This window comes from Pan paniscus, chromosome 19 (genome assembly GCF_029289425.2).
Source record: "Pan paniscus chromosome 19, NHGRI_mPanPan1-v2.0_pri, whole genome shotgun sequence".
Taxonomy (NCBI): domain Eukaryota; kingdom Metazoa; phylum Chordata; class Mammalia; order Primates; family Hominidae; genus Pan; species Pan paniscus.
This window is the reverse complement of record NC_073268.2, coordinates 76,190,156-76,215,112: the sequence shown is the minus strand read 5'-3', so window position 1 is coordinate 76,215,112 and position 24,957 is coordinate 76,190,156. Positions and strand designations below refer to the sequence as shown.

The window sequence follows — 24,957 nt, the reverse complement described above, 5'->3', positions numbered from 1 at the left end:
AATCTAGATGAATGATTTTCTTAAACACACACTCCCGTTGTTTTTTTTTTGCAGGGGAGTGGGGATGGTGTCAGGGGTAGGGAGAAATATACCCTCTTCCCTCTCCAATGGCAAGGATGCAGGGAGACATGTATAACTTTTGGCCATGTGTCGTGTGTCCCACAAGATACCTTATATAATGTGAGATAAGGAGGATACCTGGGCTGGTTGAGGGCAGTGAGACAAGTTTGCAACCTTGTGATAGGCCCCCTGGGCCACTTTCTAAAGTGAAGTCAACTTTAGACTTCACTTGTAAGTCTAAAGTACATGATGTTTCACTTCTGGTTCCTAACTCTGAGGTTACAGGGAGAGACCCACTCTGTTCTACTTCATGTATCACAGTTCCTGAAATGCCATTGGTTAGAGGTCCTTTGGGCAAACAACTGAACTTTTCTGCAAATCCTTCTTATCTAACAAGGCCCAGCCTAAATGTCACCTCCAAAACCTTCCTCAACTTCCACCCCTAGGAGAGTAACATTCTCTTAGTACTTATTTTGTCATAGGACTTGTCAGACTCTATTGTAATTACTTATTATGATCATTTTACATTTCTCTCCTGTATCTTGCTGGCTAGCATGGGGTCTTACTGATCTTTCATCCTCAGCTCTCAATAATGGGCATTTATTATCCTCAATAATGTGTGTTTTGGGAGGATGAGGAGCATTCAGAGAGCCATTGTAATTAGGAAGACACTTCACATGGTTTCCAATACAGACAGGCATTATTATTGCCACGTTACAGTTGAGGAGATTAAGCCACAGAGAGTTTAACTAGCCCCAAGTAATGGTTAAATGGCAGAACCACAGTCAAACTCCAAAGACAGTGGTCTATACTAGTACACATTACTGTCAGGCTACATCCAAATTCTTAGAAAATAATTTGGACTCATCTCTGGGTACAGATAAATGAGCTTTTGAGGTCACAGAATTCTGCTTCCTCTAGTGTGGCACCCGTAATCACAATTTCATTAGCACAAAATAACTGCTTTGAGCTAAGCAACTCACTCTAGAGGCTTCTGAGTACTCAGATTAAAAGTAGGTGCCATCCAGCCAAAACTGTTACTTCGGTTTTAAGTGAGTTGAGGAGCAGCATGTGGCCCTTATTGCTGGCTGTTTACTAAGGCCGTTTCGAGGTTGTGAAAACAAGCCTGATCTGAGTATAGCACAGTGGCCTGAGAGTGAGGACCCCGGAGTGTGACCGGTCTGGTTCGCATCTGCTTCACTACTTGCTAGCTGTGTGACCTTGGGAAAATTAACTTCCCTTTCTGAGCCTCACTTCTCTTTTCTGTAAAGTGGGGAGTATAATTCCTACTTCAATGTTGGACAGACCAAATTACAATATGTGTACACATACATACCCCTGGCACAGGGCCCTCAACACTAGCAGCTACTATTGTGAATTTCTGAGAAAGGGGATGCATGTCTTTCTATTCCCTAGAGCAGGGCATCTACAGACAGCTCATGCAAAAGTGTATCGTTTCATTAAGGAAATATTTCAAGATAAAGAAAACTCAGAACCTGTCCCTATTTTATTCTGCTGGATATTGTAAACTGAACCATGAAGAGACTCCAAGGCTGAAGCTAGTATTACTGTCACTTCCATAGCTCTATGCGGGCTCATGATTCCCATATGGAGGTCAGGAAGCTTAGTATGTGACCAATTCTGCCTAAAGAGTCATTAGCAAGGGAGGGTCAATAAAGTCACAATCTTATATAAGGCATGCATCCTTCCACCTACACCTCTTCATCTTGTACCAGATCTAGATAGTGTGGCAGGTAAGCCTAAGAATCTGAGCTCAGAAACCAGATCACCTGGACTCAGATCCTGACTCCAACTTAGTAGCTGCATGACTGAGGACAAGTTATTTAACCCAACATCATGTTGCTTGGGGAAGTTTCCTTTGATGACAACACAGATGGGCAGAGATGGGCTACGATTTATGTCTTCCCTCCCAGCATGTGCATCCTGGGTCATGACACAGGTATTTGGAAGCTTAAGCCCCAATAGGAAGCTGACCTTTCTGGATTCTATAGACCTGTGTTTAGCATTAAGTATTTTCAAAAAAGCTCTCTAAGCCAAGGGAAACAGCTTCTTCTGCCTAATAATTAAGACTTCTAAAGAATGGTGGCCACTTTGAATGACAGAGAGAAATGGGGCAGGGAGAAAGGAACTGGCATATACTGGGCCAGTTCCTTCTGTGTGCCAGATTTTACCCCCCACCCCACATGCAGATCTCCTATCTCTACCCCCTTTAAAGATCAAAAACATTCTCAGAGGTTGTCTTCATTTCACACACGAAGAGACAGTAGCTTGCCCAGGTTTACACAACTTAATTCCCCAAGTCTTTCTGATTTCAAATCCCAAGCTCTCTCCTTGACATGACACTGTTTATGACTTTTCCTTACACACCCCTGTTTACCTGATTTTAGATCCAAATATTAATATTACAGGGCTCAGGTCTTGGCCTAGGAACAAGGACTGGCATCCTCTTTTCTTCTTCCCCCAGTCTTCACAGAACTATCTAGAATTCCTCATTCAGTCACACTATCTGAAATGTTAACAAGTAGAGACTTCCTAGGGTAAAAAGCCTCCTGGCACGTTCAGATGTAGGGAAAATCCCATATTTGATTATAATAACATTTTACTTCCTCTTTCCTACTTGAAAAAAAAACTCAAGCCTTCTTGTATTACAGGTTCTCAGAAATGTTGATCCATCTTTTGTATCTAAGTTTTTATTTCTCCTTTTGCAAAAGCTGCTCTAAATACCAGCTTTGCTGCTCCGTAGGCTCTGAATGGTCAGAAGAACATTCACATTACGAGGATGACTCTGTGGAATGCTTGACCACTAAGTTTGGTAAATAGCTGGTCAGTCTTTTTCACTTTAGCCACAGTTGGGGAGGAAAGCCTCTATATGAGTGGCAGAGGCTGGCTGGCTGTTTACCAGACTCATTTCTTCTTTCTGAGGACACAGTAGCTTACATTTCCTAGCTTTCTTTGCCATTGGTTTGCTACAGCCATGCAATTGAGTTCTAGCTAATGGAATATGAGCAGAAGTGATGCACTCCACTTCCAGTGTGAGACCCCTAACTCCCCTGCTCCCCATGCACAGCCTTCCACTGTCTTCTTCCTATTGCTGGCATGAAGCACATAAGCAAGCTATCTTGGAAGCCATGTGTTGAAGCTGGTGAAGACTACAAGATGGAAGGAGCCTAGTCCCAGAATCACCACTTGGAGGAAAGCTGCTTGCTGTTCAAGTACTCCAGTTTTGGATTTCACACAGGGAGGGATAACCAGTAAGGGGTAACAAGTTAAACCAGCAAGATTTGGGTTTCTGACCCCCTAGTTGACCAACAGATCAGCTGACCCCCTTCTGATCCCCTAGCTGACTGACAGATTCATGAGAACTACTGGGGGAACCCGCCCCCAGTATTTCAGCATTGGTTCTTTCTATTTTCCATAAGTATCAACCGGCTGAGAAATAATGAGAAAGAGTACAAAGAGAGGAATTTTACAGCAGGGCTGCTGGGGGTGACATCACATATCGGTAGGACCGTGATGCCTGCCCAAGCCTCAAAACCAGCAAGTTTTTATTAAGGATTTCAAAAGGGGAGGGGATGTATGAACAGGGAGCAGGTACAAAGATCACATGCTTTAAAGGGCAAAAAGCAGAACAAAGATCACATGCTTCTGAGGAAACAGGACAAGGGCAAAAGCAGAACTCCTGATAAGGGTCTATGTTCAGCGGTGCTTATATTGTCTTGATAAACATCTTAAACAACAGAAAACAGGGTTCAAGAGCAGAGAACTGGTCTGACCATAAATTTACCAGGGCCGGGTTTTTCCCCACCCTAATAAGCCTGAGGGTACTGCAGGAGACCAGGGTGTATTTCAGTCCTTATCTCAACCACATAGGACAGACATTCCCAGAGCAGCCCTTTATAGACCTCCCCCCAGGAATGCATTCCTTCCCAGAGTATTAATATTAATATTCCTTGCTAGGAAAAGAATTTAGCGATATCCTTCCTACTTGCATGTCCATTTATAGGCTCTCTGTAAGAAGAAAAATATGGCTCTTTTTGCCCAATCCCACAGGCAGTCAGACCTTATGGTTGTCTTCCCTTGTTCCCTAAAAATCGCTGTTATTCTGTTCTTTTTCAAGGTGTACTGATTTCATATTGTTCAAACACACATTTTACAATCAATTTGTACAGTTAACACAATTATCACAGTGGTCCTGAGGTGACGTACATCCTCAGCTTACAAAGATAACAGGATTAAGAGATTAAAGTAAGACAGGCATAAGAAATTATAAAAGTATTATTTGGGAACTGATAAATGTCCATGAAATCTTCACAATTTATGTTCCTCTGCCACGGCTCCAGCCGGTCCCTCCGTTTGGGGTTCCTGACTTTCCGCAACAGAGAACAATTGTTATTTCAAGCCACTGAGCTTTGGGACAATTAATTTTGTTGCAGCAGCTAATTAAGACAATGCAGATTCTCATTGGAGAATCTAATGATTCAAAAGTCAATTAGAATGGCTGACTTTGACAAGTCGGCCTAACCTCTTTCTTCTACCAACACCATCACTACCACCACTGCTGCCGCCCTCCACTGTACTCCTAAAGAGAGTGGCTACTTTTGGGGATTCTTAATTTCTTGAAGTCACTGTGTGAAGGCCAAAGCAACTCCATGTTGGATGCTAATCTGCCATGTTGCCTTCAGATTAACCTCTGCTCTGGGAAGGCCATTAAGATTTCCAGTTTGTGGCCGGGCGCCGTGGCTCATGCCTGTAATCCCAGCACTTTGGGAGGCTGAGATGGGCAGATCGCAGGGTCAGGAGATCAAGATCATCCTGGCTAACATGGTGAAACCCTGTCTCTACTAAAAATACAAAAAAATTAGCTGGGCATGGTGGCAGACGCCTGTAGTCCCAGCTATGCGGGAGGCTGAGGCAGGAGAATGGCGTAAGAGAATCTGGGAGGCAGAGCTTTCAGTGAGCCGAGATCATGCCACTGCACTCCAGCCTGGGCGACAGAGCGAGACTCCATCTCAAAAAATAGATAAATAAAATTTCTAGTTTGTCTGTTATTCCTTGTGTAACAGCACATACTTATTGTAAATTCTGCTCTTAGGTCAAAACAACTTTGGTGTTATCATACTTTAATTGTCCTACACATCACTTCTGAATCATGTATGCCCTTTTCCTGTGGTATATCAGCCCTGGGTCTGTGGGGTAATGGTGCAGGGATCCACCATCTCATCTCTCCACCACCAGAGACACAGACATGGCTTCTGTTTGTAGGTCCCTATTAAATGTTAACTTCTAAGAGATAGGATTTGTCAGCCTCTTTCTTCAGCCTCTCAGCTTCCTTGTACTTTGGGGGTAGGTTTGCATAGACCTGCCTGCCATGGAACAATTATAAATTTTTTTCTGAAAAAATGGCAGTGTTATAGTTGTGGAATACTATAGTCATGTTACATTTAGGAAGTGCCAGCCCATGGTGTATTTCAGATGTAATTTCATTCCTTCCTATTGGCTGGTGAGGCCGGAAGACTTTGGGGTGACATCATTGTGCATTTTGTTGGCATAGAAGAAGGTAATATTTGTGAGTCTTGGGGTTTCAGCATGAAACTGAGAAAGGGAAGTTCAGTGAAGAGGAGAAAAAGGGTAGAGTGGACACTTTTTTTTTGGAGTTGGACCAGCCTGAAATAAGTAAAGATTTCTGGGCCACCAATGACTGTCCATTGCACAGATCCAAGCATACCAGTCAGAAAGCAGCCACTTCCCAGGGAGCATCATGTAGATTTTAGACTCCAGGGATACCACAAGCCACTATCAGGTGAGAGGTGCAATTGTTACAACCCAGCATAGAGGTCCCCTCTTTATTTCTCAAAGTTTTGGGAGAACCCAAGACCCATAGCCTTTATTTTAGGGACTGTTTAATCATCTTGGCAGAGAAAGAGACTACATAATTGACTCAGGTCATTTGAGATCTTAGCATTAACCAAGATCCTGTAACACAGGCAGATTTAGCCCTTTTGTTTCTATTTCTATATTTAATATAAATTTATATTAAATTCTTGCAAAAATTTAGCTTTTGGCTAAAGTCAGCTTTTGGCCACAGCTGTTGATCAGCAGGGAAACAGAAGGAGAGGCCTCTGATGTCAGTAAGGGATTTTCACACTTAGCAAGCAACTCTTGTGTGCCAGTTGCACAAAAGCAGGGTTGTAGTGAGATATCCAATTCCCATTAGAGAAATAAGGGAGCTGGAACTCAGAGAACATAAGTGATTTGCTCACAGTCAAGGCTTGTGAGTGGCTGTGCTGGGACTGGAGTCAGGCGAACATGGCCCTGAGGTCCATACTGAATAGAAACCTTCTCTATGATTCCCCAACAGACACACATACCCATGCCGTTTCAGGTCCACTCTCAGGTTGCTTCTGCTGGGGCCTTATGTGCCTGAGGGCAGAAACTCATAATCATTTGAGGACCCACAAGGTGTTGCAGTCCAGCATGACCATTTCAGACTCCAGCATGATATTTCAAACCATATAGGGTAGCATCCTACCCTATATGATTCCTAGCTGGGGCCCCCATCACCAGGGAAATGGTGCTGGTTCTCACCCAGAAATAGATAAAGAGGAAGTGTCTCTGCGAATAAGAACAGGTATGCATGCCTATCCCGACTCCCTGCTCCCTGAATGAAGCAGGGCCTCCTGGCATCGCTTGATGTTTGTGATGCTATCCCAGGTTGCATTGGCAGCAGCCAACACCAGGGTTTTCCAGTGGCTGAAGTCTAACACGTGGTTAATGTCATTGCCTTTTCCTCCCTTCCTTGGGATCAGAGGAATAAATGTCTCTTACTTAGAACTGTTCCACACAGACTTAGAGTGACAGAGAAGTAACTTAACCTATTAAAGGCCATTTTGAGCAAAAACCACCTTGTGTCACTGAAGCTGTAGAACTGAGCCACAGGAGGAAACTGTTAAAGTTGCAGGGTCAAGGACAAGGTACCTATGTTATCCCGATGGCACAGAAGCACAGCCTGAGTCTCTTCTTTGGCTGAGCCAAGGGTGTGCTGGAGAGGCCTGAGAGAAGAAGGAACGGCCCTTCTGACCAGTGCCCTTTTGGTTCACAAGGAACGTCTCCTCTTGTTTAAGTGACTTCTTGCTACTTCTGCTTTGAGAGCCCAATATCAGGATCAAGACTTCAATTATCCCCAATTTACAGATGATGAAACCATATTGGGCAGGAAAGAAAGTCACCGCAGGAGAGCGAGTTGGACCTGGGCACTGGCTGAGGACAAAGGGGAATGATAATTTGGGATGTAGCTTGTTAAGGGGCCTCCCAAGTGTTCTTGTGATCCAGGTGTGGAGAGGATAGAGCAGAAAGGTTGCCAGGGAGATGAGGGTAGGGTGCACTGCGAGAGTGGGAGAAATTAAAGAGAACATGCAACAAAGCCTTGGGACACCGGGAGGGGGATGGACCACCCTGTTTTGTGCTACGAGAGAAGAGAGCAAGAAAAGGAATCTGTGTTAAATCCCGACAGCCTGCAGGAGAAGCAAATGCCCTTCCTTTTGTTCATCAGCAGTGAGACTGGCATCCCTGTAGCTTTGGGAAACTGGCCAGTGTGGATGCCAGCTCCCTCCGGCGGGCCTGACTGGGAGACCTTGGGCTGGGGTTCTGGTCTGGGGCTCCTAGGCCTGATGGGAGGAGAGTTCAGCCCAGGTTTCCTGTACTTCAGCTCGTATCCAGATGATGGTAACTGTTGAAATGAGAGACTCAAAAGAAGCTGGAAACTGCATTTTTTGTTGTCCCATGTGGACACCTGTGTTCAGTTCCTAGTTCTACCTCTTGCTGTCTCTGTGTTCTTAGGTAACTCACTTAAACCTTTCTGAGTCTCATTTTCTTCATTTATGAAATAAAAGACATAACACTTATGTCAGATATTGTCCTGAGGATTAAATGGGGGAATGAGCAAGCCTCTTCTGCATTCCCCTTGCATCCAGTGGGTGGAGGCCAGAGAAGCTGCTAAACATCCTGCCAGGTGCAGGACAGCCCCCATCACAAAGAATTGACTGGATCCTGATGTCAGTAAGGCAGAATTGAGGATCCTTGGTGTGGGGGAAAAAGAATAAACTCGGAAGCTTGGCAGATCTCAATTCAAACCCTGGTTGTACCACCTCTAGCTGAGTGACCTTAGGCAGGTCTATGAACTCTCTGAGACTCGGCCTCCTCATCGATAAAATGAGGGAGATAAAACTACCAAGCTCACCAGAAATAACCCCATGCATATATGGTCAACTAATCTTTGACAAGGTCATCAAGGATACACAATGTAGATTCTTTTATTCCTTTACTTTCTTAATAGGCTTCCTTTCACTCTACTTTTACAAAAAAGAATACACAATGTAGAAAGGAAACTCTCTTCAATGAATGGTGTTGGGGAAAGTTCCTGCAAAAGAATGAAATTGCACACTTGTTTTACATCATATACAAAAAATTAGCTCAAAATGGATTAAAGATTTAAATGTAATATCTGAAACCATATAACTCCTAGAAGGAAACATAGGGAAAAAATCTTCTTGACATTGGTCTTGGCAATAATATTTTTTTGCCATAACACCAAAGCACAGGCAACAAAAGCAAAAATAAATAAATGGGACTATATCAAACTTAAAACATTTTACATAGCAAAGGAAACAATGACAAAATGAAAAGGCAACCTATGGAATGGAAGAAAATATTTGCAATCCATATATTTGATAAGGGGTTAATTATATAAGGAATTCACACAACTCAATAGCAAAAATTAATAAATACATAAATAACCCAATTAAAAATAGGTAATGGACCTGAATGGACTTTTTTTTCCCCAAGGAAGACATACAAATGGCCAGCCAGCATATGAAAAGGTGCTCAATGTCACTAATCATCAAAGAAATGCAAATCGAAACCGCAATGAGATATTGCCACATAGGATAGGACAGCTATTCTAAAAAAGAGAAGAGATAACAAGTGTTGGTGAAAGTGTGGAGAAAAGAGAACCCTTGTACACTGTTGGTTGGAATGTAAAGTGGTATAACCTTTATGGAAAACAGTATGGAAGTGCCTCAAAAAATTAGAAGTGAAAGTACCATACAATTCAGCAATCCCACTTCAGGATATATACTCCCCAGAATGGAATTAGAATCTTGAAGAGAGATCTGTGCCCCATGTTTATTGCAGCATTATTCACAATAGCTAAGATATGGAAACATCCTAAGTGCCCATCAACAGATGAATGGATAAATAATATGTATATAAACCATGGACTATTAGCCATTAAAAAGAAGAAACTCCTGTCATGGATAAACCTGGAGGATATTATGCTGAGTGAAATAAGCCAGACACAGAAAGACAAGTTTTGTATGATCTCACTTCTATGTGGAATCTAAGAGAGGGAAATGCATAAAAACAGATAGTAGAATGGTGGTTGCCAAGGGCTGGGGGGTGGGGAAAATGGGAAGCTATTAATCAAAGGCTATAAACTTTCAGTTGTAAGATGAAAAAATGCTGGAGATTTAATGTACAGCATAGGTGATAATGGATGTAATAAATTTGTGATAATTAGTACACACTATATACATATATGAAATCATCATGTTGTATGCATTAAATATATACAATCCTTGTCAACTAAATTTTTTTTTAATTTAAATGCCTAGGTCATAAGAATTCTGAGAATTAAATACAATAACATATATGAATGGGCCTGCTACACAGAAGGTGCTAAATAGGTTTGTTTTGTTTTGTTTTATTTCAACTCTGGCAGATGTAGACTTATTGGGAAAGAATGTAGAATACACTTGTGCACAAGGATTATCTATATGATGACTAAATATCCTGCATACATGCCATGTCATTTCTTTTTTTTTTTTTTTACATGCAATACTTTTATTTTAGACATGCAAGGAAAGCTATTTCAGAATCTACTAATTTAAAGCAAGCAGCTGTATACAGACAGCAAAAGAAGCAACATTTTGTTACAGCTTAGCACAAGGCATCCAACACAAACAGGCATGAGACAATGCATATTTATGTAGCATTAAAACCAGATGAATAATATATTGTGGGGCAGGAGGAGGAAAGGAGGGGAAAAATAGAAATGAAAGACCAATGTTTCTCAATGCTTCCAATATAAAATGCTAAATTTCCCACCTGATAGCACATCCAGGTGCTTCAAATGTAGTGCATTACAGTGAGAATGTTAAGAATGGAAAATCTTACCTGTGTACCTGCCTAATACTAAGTTTGGTCAAAACACATTTTCATAGATCTTCTTTCAGTGGTAAATCGATTTGAACATCTTGTGAAGTTATTGTTTAATAACTTACTTAACTTAGGCTTTATGCTCTCTCTATATAAACAATGAATTCTTTTCCTTTTATAAAAAATGCTGCATGTTTTATTAAAAGAATATGCAATAGTTACCAATATTAAAGGTTTTAAAATTCAGAAATATAATGCCACAGTTAACAAAGTATTAAGTATTTAAATGAGGACTTAATATATTAGAATGCCATCACTAGTAAAATATAAGTATTTAGGTATTAAAACTGAATGAATATTAGAATTTTTGAACTATATAAACTCAGCATTAATGCTTTGAAAGAGTTATTATTCAGCAACAGATATTGCAGAACAGACTTCAGACATAGCTCTCTAATAAGTTCTTAAAGGGATTGTTTGATATTATTATATAGCACAAATGTGATTCAATAAATGTGGCACTACAAAATTTCTTAATACTGAATGTTTTAACCTTAAATATTATATAATGGTACAAATTAATTTGAGTTTCTTGTAATATTTTCACATATACTTTTATGTGATACATTAGAACACATTAGCTCATACAGATTGTAAGATAATCACACAAAATAGTTTCTTTTTTTAACCTCAATATTTGAAGACCAAACCACACTATATATTATGGCACTGCTTATTTTGACCTAGCACTTCAGCTATATTTTCTTTGGTAAACATTTTAATGATTGTCATGTTTTCCTCTTATAAGATAAATCACAGATGGTTCATTAATAATATGTATGTGTTTAAGATTTAATATTACTCAAAACACTTCTAGGTCATATTTTGTCAAGATGAGATTAAATCAGTTGCAGAGAGGAATGAGCTGTATCAAGATCACATATAGAATGAAAATAAAACAGAAAAGTTTGGAATGTGAACAGGAAAAAAATACAATCGTAAAAGTACTAGTTCTAAAATGTTCTACTATTATTATACAAGACAATAAATCACCATGCTGAGGATATTTTCTTTCATATGTATATCAGCATTCTATTTCCTCTGTGAAATTCTGCATACTCGATGAGTAGTCATTTAGTACACAGGGACATTAAAATATTCATGACATGGCTACAAAAGAAATGCATATATTCTTACACACAGTATACAAACTGACACAGACACAATCAGATTTCTAGAACATTTAGTTCACAGTAAAGATAACTAAAACTTAAGTTTCTGTTTGCTTTCCTTCTTTGGTTTAAGGCTGAATATTTAACTTTTAAACAATGCCCAAGACTTTAGATTCATTTTTTTCTAACTTTACTACATACAGTGTTCAAAATGACAGACATCCTCCAGAAATTTTACAAAATCCTAAAACACTATATTTACTACTAATATTATGAAAAGATTTTCAGTGTAAGTCATCTGGTCAATACTGAGTTGACCAAAAATTCAATTAGAATATTCCCCTTCCACCAGTGTTTAAATTCATTAGTTCATTTGTATTACATAAACTAAAGAACCTAGAGAAAAATCTTTCCCAAAAAAACTGGAAAAGTAGTCACTCATCTGGTATTTTAAGTAGCAATGAAGGTTTTTAACTGTTTACTTATACCTACAAAAGCAAAAAATCCAAAGAATTTGAGACTGAGGATATTACTTTTTAAAAAATCCTCAAGACAGATTTTAACGAACTCTCCAGATTTGAGTGTCTACAGAAGGACTTCTAGGGGCTCCGAGAGTTCCCTGAAATTAGAAACAAAATGATGTACAAATTTTCCTGGGGTGACGGCCCATCATCCTTCGGACTCTCAAAGGGATTATATCCCCACCAGAAAGCAAGTTTAAAATTGCTTATTTGAGTGTCTTTAAAGTATCCTCATTTTAATATTTATTCAAGTTGAAACTTTGAAATGTTGAACTACAAAATCATGTAAACTGTTCCAAGAAAAATATCTAACAAATCCCTAAACTTACACAACCATTAATTACAAACGTATCTGAGGACAAAAGCCAGTTACATTTTAATCCTCAAAGAATTCCTAAATATTTTAAAGAGATAGCTGCCCTTTTTCCCCAACTCAGAATATAGTGGAATGAAGCAGCAAGTTAAAATCATATTAGTAAGAAATTAAACTCCCAACTACTTCATTTTCTCACAGAAGCTCTCATTTTCATAGGGAAATTCTTCTGTATCAATGGCATTAGTGATTCACAGTATTTAATGAATGCTTTTTTGTCAATGAACCTCTGAAGCTATTTCCATATTCTGTGTAAAAAATAAATTATAAGCCCCAATAATGGATCATTATCCAAGCAAAATTCCCTATGAAAATACCAGTTTAATGAAGTAATTGGGACTATCCCTTGGGATTTAATGTAATTAGACTTTTCAGGTAATGCTAAAATATAAATAACAAACTTGACAGAATTGTCATTACAAACTGAATGTATATACCCTACTACATTTCGATGCGTGTCAGTACTCCAGCACGTATTCTAGTACGCTTTCTTAAACCCAGTGAAACTCTTGCTGTGATACATAGTCTCTGTTTTCTCCTGCAGTAGATCGGCCTGCTCAATTGCTTTAAGGACATTTTTCTTGGATGTTTCCTGAACTTCCCCTCCCAAAAGAAACTCATCCAAAATAAAATAAGCCTTCTCAAAATTAAAGATGATATCTAGTTCACAGACACTGCCGAAATACTTGTCAAGTAATTCCACATAACGATGAATTATTTCCAGGGTAATTAGTTCATTGTCCTGATCCTCAATAGCACAGCAAAAATACAGACTAGCATATCTTTTGTAAACAATCTTCAGATCTCGCCACTCAAGGAAGCTGCACATTTTAGGTCTCCGTGCTAAAACGGTCTGAACAAGTTCTCTTGTGATCTTTTTCTTCTCTTTGTCCGATAGTGGGACATACCATTTTTGCAGTCGAAGCTTTCCCTGACGACTAAAAAGCAACATAAACTGCATGGCGGCCGCGGGCCGCGGGCGCGGCGGAGCTTGGCCGGCGGCGGCGGCGGCGGCGGCGGCGGCGGCGGCGGCGGCGGCGAAGGGGAAGCCCCTGTCGCCGCGCTGAGGAAGAGAAGCCGTGGTGCTGTGGGGAAGGGCCATGCCATGTCATTTCTATTCCTCATTCCATGGGTAATAAAAGCAGAACCAGCCTTCTGGTGGTCACAAAACATTTTGACATGAGAAAGGCTCATGATGAGCAATCTGGGAATGCACATCCCAGAGCATGCATGCCCTTTGACCCACAGCTACCATGATGTCATGTCTAGTAATTAGTCCTAAGGCGATCATCAGAGATATGTAAAGAAATTTCATTCTAACAGCATCCTCTGTAGTGTTATACGTCAGGGGCTGGCAAACCATGTCCGGAAGAACACAGTCATGCCCATTCATTTACAAATTGTGTATGGCTTCTTTCCCTGCAACAGCAGAGTTGAGTGTTGCAACAGAAACCTATGGCCTGCAGAGTTTAAAATATCTACTCTTTGGCCTTTTTTTTTTTTTTTTTTCTTTTGTGACAGAGTCTTGCTCTGTCGCCCAGGCTGGAGTGCAGTGGTGCGATCTTGGCTCACTGCAACCTCTGCCTCCCGGGTTCACGCCATTCTCCTGCCTCAGCCTCCCGAGTAGCTGGGACTACAGGTGTCCGCCGCCACACTCACCACACCCAGCTAATTTTTTGTGTTTTTAGTAGAGACAGGGTTTCACCGTGTTAGCCAGGATGGTCTGGATCTCCTGACCTCGTGATCTGCCCGCCTTGGCCTCCCAAAATGCTGGGATTACAGGCGTGAGCCACTGCGCCTGGCCTACTCTTTGGCCTTTTATGGAAAAAAGTTGCTGACTCCTGGTGAGTATATTAAGAAAAAGTTGGAAAAACCTAAATCTTCAAGAGTGGAGAATTAGAAAGTAAGACACGTTGTATATAAGACAGATAGTGTGTGTGTGCATTTATTTGTAAATACATTGTTTGGAAGTAATGTTGTCAACATATGTTGCAGGTCTTAAAAATTGTTCAATATATAGTGTTAATCAACAAACAGGCAAATTATAAAATGTAGACAGAATGTGATTGTGCATTTTGTGCATACACCAACAGAAGAGGGTGCTAAGAAGCCTGTGGACCAACATGCTAAGTGTGGCTCTTTTGATGGTGGTATTATGGGTTTTTAAAAATCCTCTTGGTTTTGTATAGATTGACTTTCCTGTAATGAGTGTGGATAAATATGTGTTTCTTTATAAATGTAAAAATAACTTTATCTTCCCAGTTCTCATAATTGAAAATGTTGGAACAAATGGTCCTGGGACAGATCTTTCCTTTGAGAAGGGCAGAGGAGGGGATTCAGCTGGGTTTCTGTTGCATTTCTAGTAACACACAGTTGTGAAAGGCCCGTGTTGGCCATTCCCCAGGACAGACTGGGGTAGAGGAGGTCAGGATTTAATTACTTGAGGGACCGGGGAATGGACGTGGCCACAGTCCTTCCTGACTCGCTGTTTTCCCTTCCACAGTCCCTGTCTTCTCCTCACTGATGCACATAGATGCCTGACCAGAGGAGAGATTTAGTTTTCATCCGAGGATTATTTGTTATGTTGCAGTTCTGAAATTCCCATAATGTTTAAACTAGAACACAAGTGATTTCATTATCTCTAATGTGTACGGCTTGATAGAAATATATTCCATTATGTATCACCTTAAATCCAGATAAAACATAAGGAATTTCTATTCCATGTTTGTATGATCAGTGCTAATAATATAAAAAGTCTAAAAAATAGCTATTTCCTATATTACAGTATGAAATAAATATGCTGAATGATTTGTTTTGGGGGGTGGAAAGGTGTAAGACTGAGGAGGGTGCCTGTGGGGAACAGTGATAGGAGTCCTTTCTTAAGGGTTGGGTTTTACATATGTCTTTTAAAATAGATGATATCATTAATAAATTATCTGTGGGCATCATGAAAAAAGTGTATAATGTACAACTTTTATGAGCTTGACAGTTGGTGAAACGCTTTTCTGTTTAAAATTTTATTTGACCCTCCCCAAAAGAAATGTTTATTCATGAGTATTAGGGTAGTTCCAGTAGTAATGCCTCAAAAGAACCAGGAGGTATAGTGTTGTCTAAAATGTGGACTCAGGAGCCAGACTGCCTGGCTGTGCAACTAGCCTTGTCATTTCCTAGATATGTGGCAAGTTAATTAACTCCTCAGTGTTCTTATCTGTAGAATGGGGATAATCATCATATACATCTCAGGGTTATATTAAAAATTGAAAAAGTTAATTTTGTAAAGCATTTAGAATGATATCTGACAAATAATTGTGTTTATAAAAGCAAACACTATAAAAGTGTTTACTCATTAAATACAATAATCTGAAGCCATTAGTGATTTAAACACTTGTGGCTGACTTGATAATATTTACGAAAATAAATACTGTATTTATAATCTTTGACCTGGTTTTACTCCTAGGAGTTTATTGTACAGTAAACATTTTCACAGGCAGACAAAAATATTACTATAAAATCATGTTTATTACATCTATCTGTGCAAAAGGAAAAAACATCAGGCAAATAAAATGACAATCAAAAGTGGTATTAGTTAAATGAATTCTAGTAAATCCGCTGATTAGTAATCATATAATCCAAAAAGAAGTAGGCATATTTATGTGATGTGGGAAGATCCACAACTAATGTTAAATGGTAAAACATATAAAATGTTATGCCCAATAAAATACTTTCTGTGAGAGAATATGTTAATTTATTCAAGTGGCACCAATGTGGAGGGTTGATGCTAATTTCATTATACCTCACAGACAGACCTGGGCTCTCCCACTCATTATCTATGTGGCCTGGGGTAAGTCATTTAACTGCTGTAAGCCTCAGCTTCTTCATCTGTCAGGCAGTGATACCCTGACTACTCTGCAGGGTAACTCTGAGATTTAAACGTGATCATCTCAGAATATGCCTGGCAAACAGTAGGAGCTCAGAACTTGATGTTTTTTCCTACAGCAACTGCATGTCTTTTGGGGATAGCACTTAATGCATGAGGTTGGTAAATCCTTATATACATCAAATATTGTGAAAACATAAGTACATGCTACCATTTTTTCAAACCTCTTTTTTTTTTTTTTTCCTGAGACAGAGTCTCACTCTGTTGCCCAGGCTGGAGTGCAGTGGCACCATCTCAGCTCAGCTCACTGCACCCTCCAACTCCCGGTTCAAGTGATTCCTGTGCCTCAGCCTCCCGAGTAGCTGGGATTACAGGCATGTGCCACCATGCCAGGCTAATTTTTTTTTTGTATTTTTAATAAAGATGGGGTTTTGCCATGTTGGCCAAGCTGGTCTCCAGCTTCTGGCCTCAGGTGATCCTCCTGTCTGAGACTCCCAAAGTGCTGGGTCAAACCTCTTATATCCAGTAAAACAGCCTCACTGGGTCAATGGATATCATGTGGCTGCCTAACATTTTTACTTTATAAAAGGTCCTCATGAGGCCATTCGAAAGTATGAATCAAAACACTTTAAGATGAACAGGGCCATAAGTTTGTATGAGGCTTCTCAGTGGACCTCCAGATGAAGACCAAAGTAATTGCAATTTCACATTTCATTTGTGAACATGGCCAGCAGCTACGTTCATACATGAAACAGGACAATGACAACAGCACCAGGAATAGCTGCCCCTGGTCAGATGCCCTCATGAGCCCAGTTCCACAGGACGGGGCCACCAGGCCCTGCTTAGGGGAAAGGGGGGGGCGGGTTTGTAGAGGAAGACCAGCCAGCCAGCCAACCAGAGATGGGAAAAACCCATTGGGAAGAACTTGCTTGCTCTAGCTGGACTTTGCAAAGAACAGGAAAAGATGAGTCTGGACAGACAAATGGTCCTGAGTGGGGAGCTTGGCCGTGAGCGTGACTCAGGATGTGGTCAGCAGCTGCCACACCAGGACACAAGATATGCAAAGATGCTGGGTGGTTGGTTCTTAAAGATTTTGTGCCTTGAGAAAACTAAAGGATGCAGACGTAGGCATCCTTTAAAAGTGCCTACTTTTAAAGTAGGTGGCTCTTTAAAAGTGCTTCAGGCAAGGAGGCAGTATGGCATGGTAGAAAGTGGTCTGGTTTTTGAGTTGAAGAGACCAGCCTTGCCATTTATTTTTCAACAGATCACTTCACCTTCTGGGCCCTAATTTCCATGTCTGTGCAATGAGAATGACATTATACTTAAGATGTAACAGGAAATGAAAGCACAAGTATAAGATCTCCCCATACTTTCATCTCATCCACTCTAACCAGCGCTGACATGCATGATTTTCCAGGTTGTGCACTGAACAACTATGTCTGGTGGCCAGGATGAGTGGGACCATCATCCATCTTCAGTGTCATTTCTGAAGTGCTCCACCCTGGCACTGCCTACACCTAGAGGGAGGGACACTTTTCCTAAATAGGATACAGGTGCTGTCTGTTTACCCATGGGACTCTGTCTACTGGAAGGGGGTGTTTTTCTAATTCTCAAAGAAGCATCTTTTGAACTAGCGGTGGTCTTCATCCAGCCTGCCATGACTATCTGCATTCGAATGCAGGCTGTTTATACACACATTTCTCACCCTCTATAGAGTGGAGGCTATGGTTTTCCTGTCTGGAACCAACTACTCTTTAGTACAAATTGGGGACAATTGTAGGCATGAAAACCTAATGGGACTCTGTTTATTCTGGGAATAGGGTAGAGATGAATCCTGCCTGGGATGTGGGAAAGGAAGAAAGCCTTTGACTCATCCCTTTAAGAGAAGGGGCTTTTGGCAGTCTGGAGTCTTTATCTTTTCTGAGTTCCTGGCTGACACTGATGTTTTAAAGGCTAACACAATGTGGAAGTTCCAACTCCCAGGCTGACCATTAACTCCATCCCATGCCACAAGCACCCCAGGAAGCCAGGGTTGGAACCCAGAGTCAGGGAGAGGGGTGGCAGCCCAGGCTCGCAGGAGCCAGTTTCCTAAGCCTAGAGCATGTCAGGCAGAATCAGGCATAGCCTGTCCTGAGTGTGCTGGAGCTGGGCTGTCCTGGAGGTGAAGAATCATACACAGAAAGGAGCACCCAAGAAATGCCCTCAGGCTAGGAGGAGAAATCCACATGACTATTGTGGAAAGTTTGGGTTTTGGTGTAGAATTTTTACTCTTTGATGATTTGAGCACTTTTCATCACCATGGTGGGCCGAGGACCTGCCCCAGCCCCCAGATATTGCTCCAGACAATGAGTTCTGCAGCCTGCAGTGACTGTTTTCCCTCTTCAGCTGCTCTACTTGGGAGCCTGGCTCTGTTAGTAAGGTGCGGGCAACCCTGCTCCCCCGCCCTAGGATTGAACCAGGATGAAGACATATCCAGGAAAGCCGCTGTGGCCAGCCTGAGCGTAAGAGAGACTGCGACTCCCTGCCCAGTGGAAATACACTATACTGCAAGATGCCAAAATGAGCCACTTGAATCCTCTTTTTCGGGAAGTCAAAAGTACGGTGAGGCATGAGAAGAAGGCTCTCCAGCTCCAAGTTGTTCTCCCTCTTGTGGCTGAACACACTGTTACCAGATGCTTATGAAACCATTTGCATATGGTACAAGCCCATGTGGGAGAAATGAGAGCTCTGTCAACTTCTACCTGTCTTCTGTCCTCTCCTGACAATGCATCTCCATCACTAATAGTGGCCTCTGGGTTTTACTTTCTTCTGTGCACAAAGAAAACAACTGGTGGCACCTGTACATAGAGAATTCCAGAGGCAGGAAACTCTCCCTACTTTTGGACAGTGCACAGCAAAGAGAATGTAGTTGGAAGTTCAGCCAACCTGGATTGCAAGCCACCTGGAGCAACATGGCCTTACATGAGTCACATGACTGCTGGGAGCAACTCTCTAAAAGAGAGTGGTGAAGAAACCTAGGTCATCAGAAGGTTAAATAGAATAACGTGTGTGACTGGGCAGAGCACACAGAAGGCACCAAATATGTGTTTTTTAGATTCTTTCCCAAATCTAGGAGGTGGAACTTAGCAATAAAATGCCTTAAAACCTAAAAAAAAGTTATAAAAGTGCATTCAAGGTCATGGAAAAATATACATTAGGTATAAAAAGGAAGGTTATAAATGTATGTAAGATGTAACATAATAACTAGTTTGCACACACCCTTACAAAATAAAAGTTCTGTAAGGATATGCACCAACCGATTTACTATGGCTAACTCTTCTAGGTTCTAGGCGCTCTGACAGGTTTCTGTTGCAATTCCCGGTGACCATGACCCCTAATCCCCTAAGCCCCTAAGCCTCCCCCTTTTCTGCTCACAGAGAACTGATGAGAGGAGAGACTCAGCTCAAAAGTGTTAAGTGAATGAAGTCATTTCTTAAAATATTGGGTTTATAGTTTCCTTTTTTTAAAAATAAAACAAACGATATAGTTGATAAGCTTTTTGCTAGAAAAATAATAAAATCTTATTTAAAAACATATACTGTTAACATTAATGAGATATTTTCCCACTTAAAATCTCATTTGATACTCCCATCAAATAAGATTTATTCTTTAGGATTTGAGTAATTCTGGGAATAAAGCCTTAATAAATCAGGAAGGACAACATAGTCATTAAGTGCCTGGGCACTGCAGACCCTGGTTTCCAAACCAGCTACTTTCTGTCTAACTTCTGCCAAGTTACTTTGCCTCTCTGAGCCAAAGTCTTCTCATGTATGAAACAGCATCATTACAGCTCTCCCCTCAGGATGTCATGAGGAGTCAAGCTCTAGAAGCAGTACCTAGCACAGCACAAGCACGATGTAAGTATTTGCTAAGTGAATGAATAAAAATATGATGATCTTTTATTATGCTGCCTGATTTGGTAATATGTGTTAGTAAATGTTTGTAACTAATTTTATCATCTCACTCTTAGGAATTTTAAAAAATCACTTCTAGAGGTATACAAAAACACTTACATATGATCCTGTTCATTTCAGCATTCTATGCAAGAACAAAAAATTGCAAACAATTAAAATGTTCACTAAAGGAATGTTGGTTAAATAGATTATAGTAAATTCATTTAATGAAGTATGACATAGTCCTTTACAAGCATGAAGTAGGTAGATTTATAGGTTGATAGAAGTATCTATTCACAATTATTATTAAATGAAAAAATATGTAATAAAAGGTTAGGTATAATATACTTTATATAGCATTAATATAGTATCTGTGAATATTTTCAAATACAGTCCACAGTGGATATTTCTCTCATGCTACACAGACAGATCAGGGTCAGGATCTTGGCTCTGCCCCTTATTAACTGTAGAACTCTGGGAAATTCATTGAGCCCCTTGGAGCCTGTTTCTACATGTATAAAGTGGTGATAATATCAATTATTCTGCAGAGTTGTTTTAGGTTTCCTTTTCTTTTCTTTGTTTTGTTTTGCCTTTTTTTTTTAGATGGAGTGTAGCTCTGTTGCCCAGGATGGAGTGCAGTGGTGCGATCTCAGCTCACTGCAACCTCTGCCTCCTGAGTTGAAGCGATTATCATTCCTCAGCCTCCCGGGTAGCTGGGATTACAGGCATACGCCACCACACCCAGCTAATTTTTGTATTTTTGGTAGAGATGGAGTTTCACCATGTTGGCCAGGCTGGTCTCGAACTCCTGGGCTCAAGTGGTCCACCCACCTTAGCCTCCCAAAATGCTGGGATTACAGGCATGAGCCACTGTGCCCGACCCTATTTCAGGTTTAAATGCCATAATCTCCATGAAAATCCCTAGCAAGCAGCAGGTACTCAGGGTGGTGTTTGTTCCCACAGTGACTGTATGTATCTGGGGGACAACATGGGTAATGCATGAGATTCACAAGTCCATATGTAACCCACACATTGTCTGTAAAAATAAGTGATGTGTTACTCTTTTCAAATATAAGTAGAGACTGCTGTAAATAACACAAACTCCTATTAAGTGACATTACTGAATCCATTAGGCATGTAGGCAGATACTTCATTACTATAAATTTAGCTATCTTATGAGTAATTCAATGTTTCTGATGTTTTAAAAGGGCCCTCATGAGGCAATTTGAAAATATGTCTCTAAAGCCATAATATTAGGCAGGACCCTGGGCATTGAATAAAGACTTGTTTTGAGGTCCACAGAGAGGAGACACAAGGTCACAAGATGGTCCCATGGCCAGCAAGTGGCAGAGTCCAGATCCAAAGGACGTCTGTCTGACTCCAGACCTCAGGATCTTAACCCCCACACAATAAAACAAAATGTGTAGATGCAGCTAAAGAAGAGCTCAGATGGAAATTTATAGCATTTGATGCTTATTTTAGAAAAGAAGGAAGGCTCAAGTCAACAATCTAAACCTCAGCTTTAATAAACTAAAGAAAAAAAGGGCAAAATAAACCTAAAACAAGCAGAAGGAAGGAAGTTTTGGTAAGTTAAAGAAGGCACTCTCAAAAGGTTACATATTGTATGAACACATGACATTATGGAAAAGGCAAAGCTACAGGGACAAAAAACATCGGTTGGTGGCCAGGGATTGGGGTGAGGCAAGGATGCCACGACAGGGAGCATGAAGCAGATTTGTGGGAGTGATCAAACTGTTCGGAACCTTGATTGGGGTGGGGCAACAAAACTCACAGGGCAGTATACCCCCAAATAGCCTTTTTATTAAAATGATAATCTCTCACTGTTTGGAATCCTGATTGGGGTGGGGTTACAAAACTCATGGAGCGGTATACTCCCAGTCTTTTTATTAAAATAATAATCTCTCTCTCACTCTCTCTCTCTCTCTCGATCTCTCACACATACACACATGCACACACACAATGTTTCTCACCATGCAGGCTGTGTCTGTTCACTACTGCCAACAGTATGCCAGGTATAATAAGACTAAATATGTTTTTTTGTTGAATTAAAGCCATTCATTCAAAATGAATCACTGGTACCCAAAAGATGGGGTCTAACTTATGTTTAATTATAATGGGAATAAGTAGCACTTACTGACTGCTTTTTAATTTGCCAAGTACTGCCAAAGATTCAGATGCATTATTCAAATGCATTTATAACTCTTAGATCATTCTGTTCTTTATAATGGCATATTTCGTAGCCATTTCTATTTCTTGAAATTTCAAGTCTTTTTGGTTTTTTTGATTCTTTTGGCAAACTTTCTTAAAAGTACAAGAGCCCAAGTTGCACAGGTAAATAATAGCAATGTAGCGGAATGACCACCACATGGAGACAGAGAACACAAAGTTATTCAGACGCAAGGTTTTTTTGCCAGAGTTGTTTCCCAGGCTCAGGAGGCACAACACCTGGATATGAGGTTGCTCCCATTAGGACGCTGGTTCTCAAACCTGGCTGCTCATTAAAATCACCTGGGGACATTTACACTACTGATGAACAGCCCCCTTCACCCCCCCCCTGACTTTTGTGGTCTGGAGTACGGTCTTGCCACTGAGAGTTTTAAAAGCTGCACAAGTGATTCTAGTTGCAGACAAGTTTGAGAACCACTGCTTTCAAACATGCAACAGTGGAGGGTCTCGAGCTGGTGTGTTTCAGAATCATCTGGGGAATTCGTGAAAAACAGAGACTCAGGCTGTTGCAGCCTTCATTCTTTTGAAAAGCAGTGTATTCTGAAATGATGACATGCTAAACTTAACAATAGTTAAAAAAATAATCAGTACTGAATCTGATACAAGGCCAGGTGTGGTGGCTCACACCTGTAATCCCAGCACTTCGGGAGGCCAAGGTGGGAGGATCGCTTGAAGCCAGGAGTTCAAGACCAGCCTGGTCAACATAGCAAGATCCCATCTCCACAAAAGAAAAATTAAAAAATTAGCTGGGCATGGTGGCACATGCCTGTAGTCCCAGCTACTCGGAAGGCTGAGATGGGAGGATGGCTTGAGTCCAGGAGGTCAAGGCTGCAGTGAGCTGAGATTATGCCACTGCACCGAGCGTGGGTGACAGAGTGAGACCCTGTCTCAATAAACAGATAAATCAGATACAGTCTCATACTAGATTCTTTTCCAAACTGGGCCAGTGGGTTTCCTCTCCAGAGAAGTATAGGCCACACATGCTGGCAGGTGCTGGAAGAGTTTCTAAAGCCGTGTTTGGTTGTTCCATTTTGGGATGTTAAGAAAAAGGCCACTCAGCCCGGTGGATTCCCAGCCTTCATGTAGTCTACTCCCCAAATTTGTTTTCACTCTCTTTTATCAAAGTGTTTAAATTATTTTATTTATTTTAATTTTTAATCTGATTTTTTTTTTTTTTTTTTTTTTTTTTTTTTGTAGAGATGGGGGACTCGCTATGTTGCCCAGGCTTGTCTCAAACTCCTGGTCTCAAGCCATCCTCCTGCTTTAGCCTCCCAAATTGCTGGGATGACAGGTGTGAGGCACTGTGCCCAGACTAAATTATTGTAATATTACAGCTATTATGGATTCGGTTTCTAAATAACATTTGTTGTTTTTCCATATCATAAAAGTAATGAATCTCCATTGTGGAACATTTGGAAAAAACTAAACAAGACACACATGTAAGAAAAAATGACCTATTCTCCTGCCACATGGAGATAATCACAGTTATGTTGATATGTTTCATTACAGATTTTTTCATGATATGTGTACGTATGTATGGGTATACACTCTTAAGTGTGCACTTACACGTGCTCCAAATGTGTGTGTGTGCACATGTGCACAATCCAATCTACATCGTGGGGAATCTACAAAGTTGTGGTCACAGTGTAGAGCCAGCCCCACAGGCCTCCCCAGAGACAAGGCCCTGGACTGCCCCCAAGTCCTCCCGAAAGGGACATCTGTGGTGGTGGTAGGGCCAAGATGCCATGAGCAACCACCTGGAGGCCCCGAGTACTCAGCGTGAACCAGGTAGTGGAAGGGAAGGGGAAGGGCAGAGTGAGAACCAGGAGGAATGCTTGCTTTTCTTTCCAAGCACAAGGGACCACTTTCTCCACTGCAGCTGACCTGATGCTTATGCCGGGAAGGAGGAGGGGCAGACTCCGTCCTCCAGGTCCCTCAGGAGGGGAGAAAGGGACCAAAGTGGGAGACTTGGGTCTGAGGTCTGAACTTGACCCTGCACCCGCATCAGTTTCTCTGGGTGGGGGTTGGGGAGGGAGCAGGCAGCCGAGGGCCCTCACCCACTGCAGGGTCTTGTGGATCACGAGTGATCCTGTAGTAAGTGAGGGTTTTGTTCACGCGGTTCAGAGTGTTCCGGAGAGCTTTTGTTCTAAGCTTATTTGCCTGGAGAAAGGAAAAAATGATCTTATTAGCACCAAAGGGTGTGGTAGGCAGAACAATGGCCCCCAGAGATGGCCACGTCCTAATCTCCGAAGCTGTGAATATGTTATTGACGTGGCCATGGGGAACTGAGGCTGCAGATGGAGTTAAGGTTGTTAATTAGCTGACTAATTAGGGAGATTATCCTAGACTGTCTGGGTGGCCCATGTGGTCACAGGGTTCTTAAAAGCAGAAGAAAGGACAGAGAAGAGAAGAGTGAGATGTCACCAAGGAAGAAGGCCAGGGAGATGCAACCAGGCCGGCTGTGAAGGTAGAGGAATGGGCCAGCAGCCAAGGAGGGCGGGCGGCCTCTAGAAGCTGGAAAGAGCCAGGAAATGGGTGGAAT

The 24,957-nt window shown here is 41.2% G+C and overlaps 2 protein-coding genes across 2 annotated transcripts in view; both read right to left on the bottom strand.

Moving 5' to 3' along the window:
* The window catches only part of LOC134729431 (uncharacterized), a 37,586-nt gene that overhangs the window by 5,769 nt on the left and 6,860 nt on the right, over window positions 1-24,957 (bottom strand). The gene's annotated exons all lie outside the window — the stretch shown is intronic.
* On the bottom strand, window positions 9,586-24,452 carry LOC117976572 (AP-1 complex subunit sigma-2-like). Its single transcript, XM_063599300.1, has one exon. It carries the CDS (start codon window positions 13,459-13,461, stop codon window positions 12,838-12,840), a length of 624 nt encoding a protein of 207 aa, XP_063455370.1. The 5' UTR covers window positions 13,462-24,452; the 3' UTR covers window positions 9,586-12,837.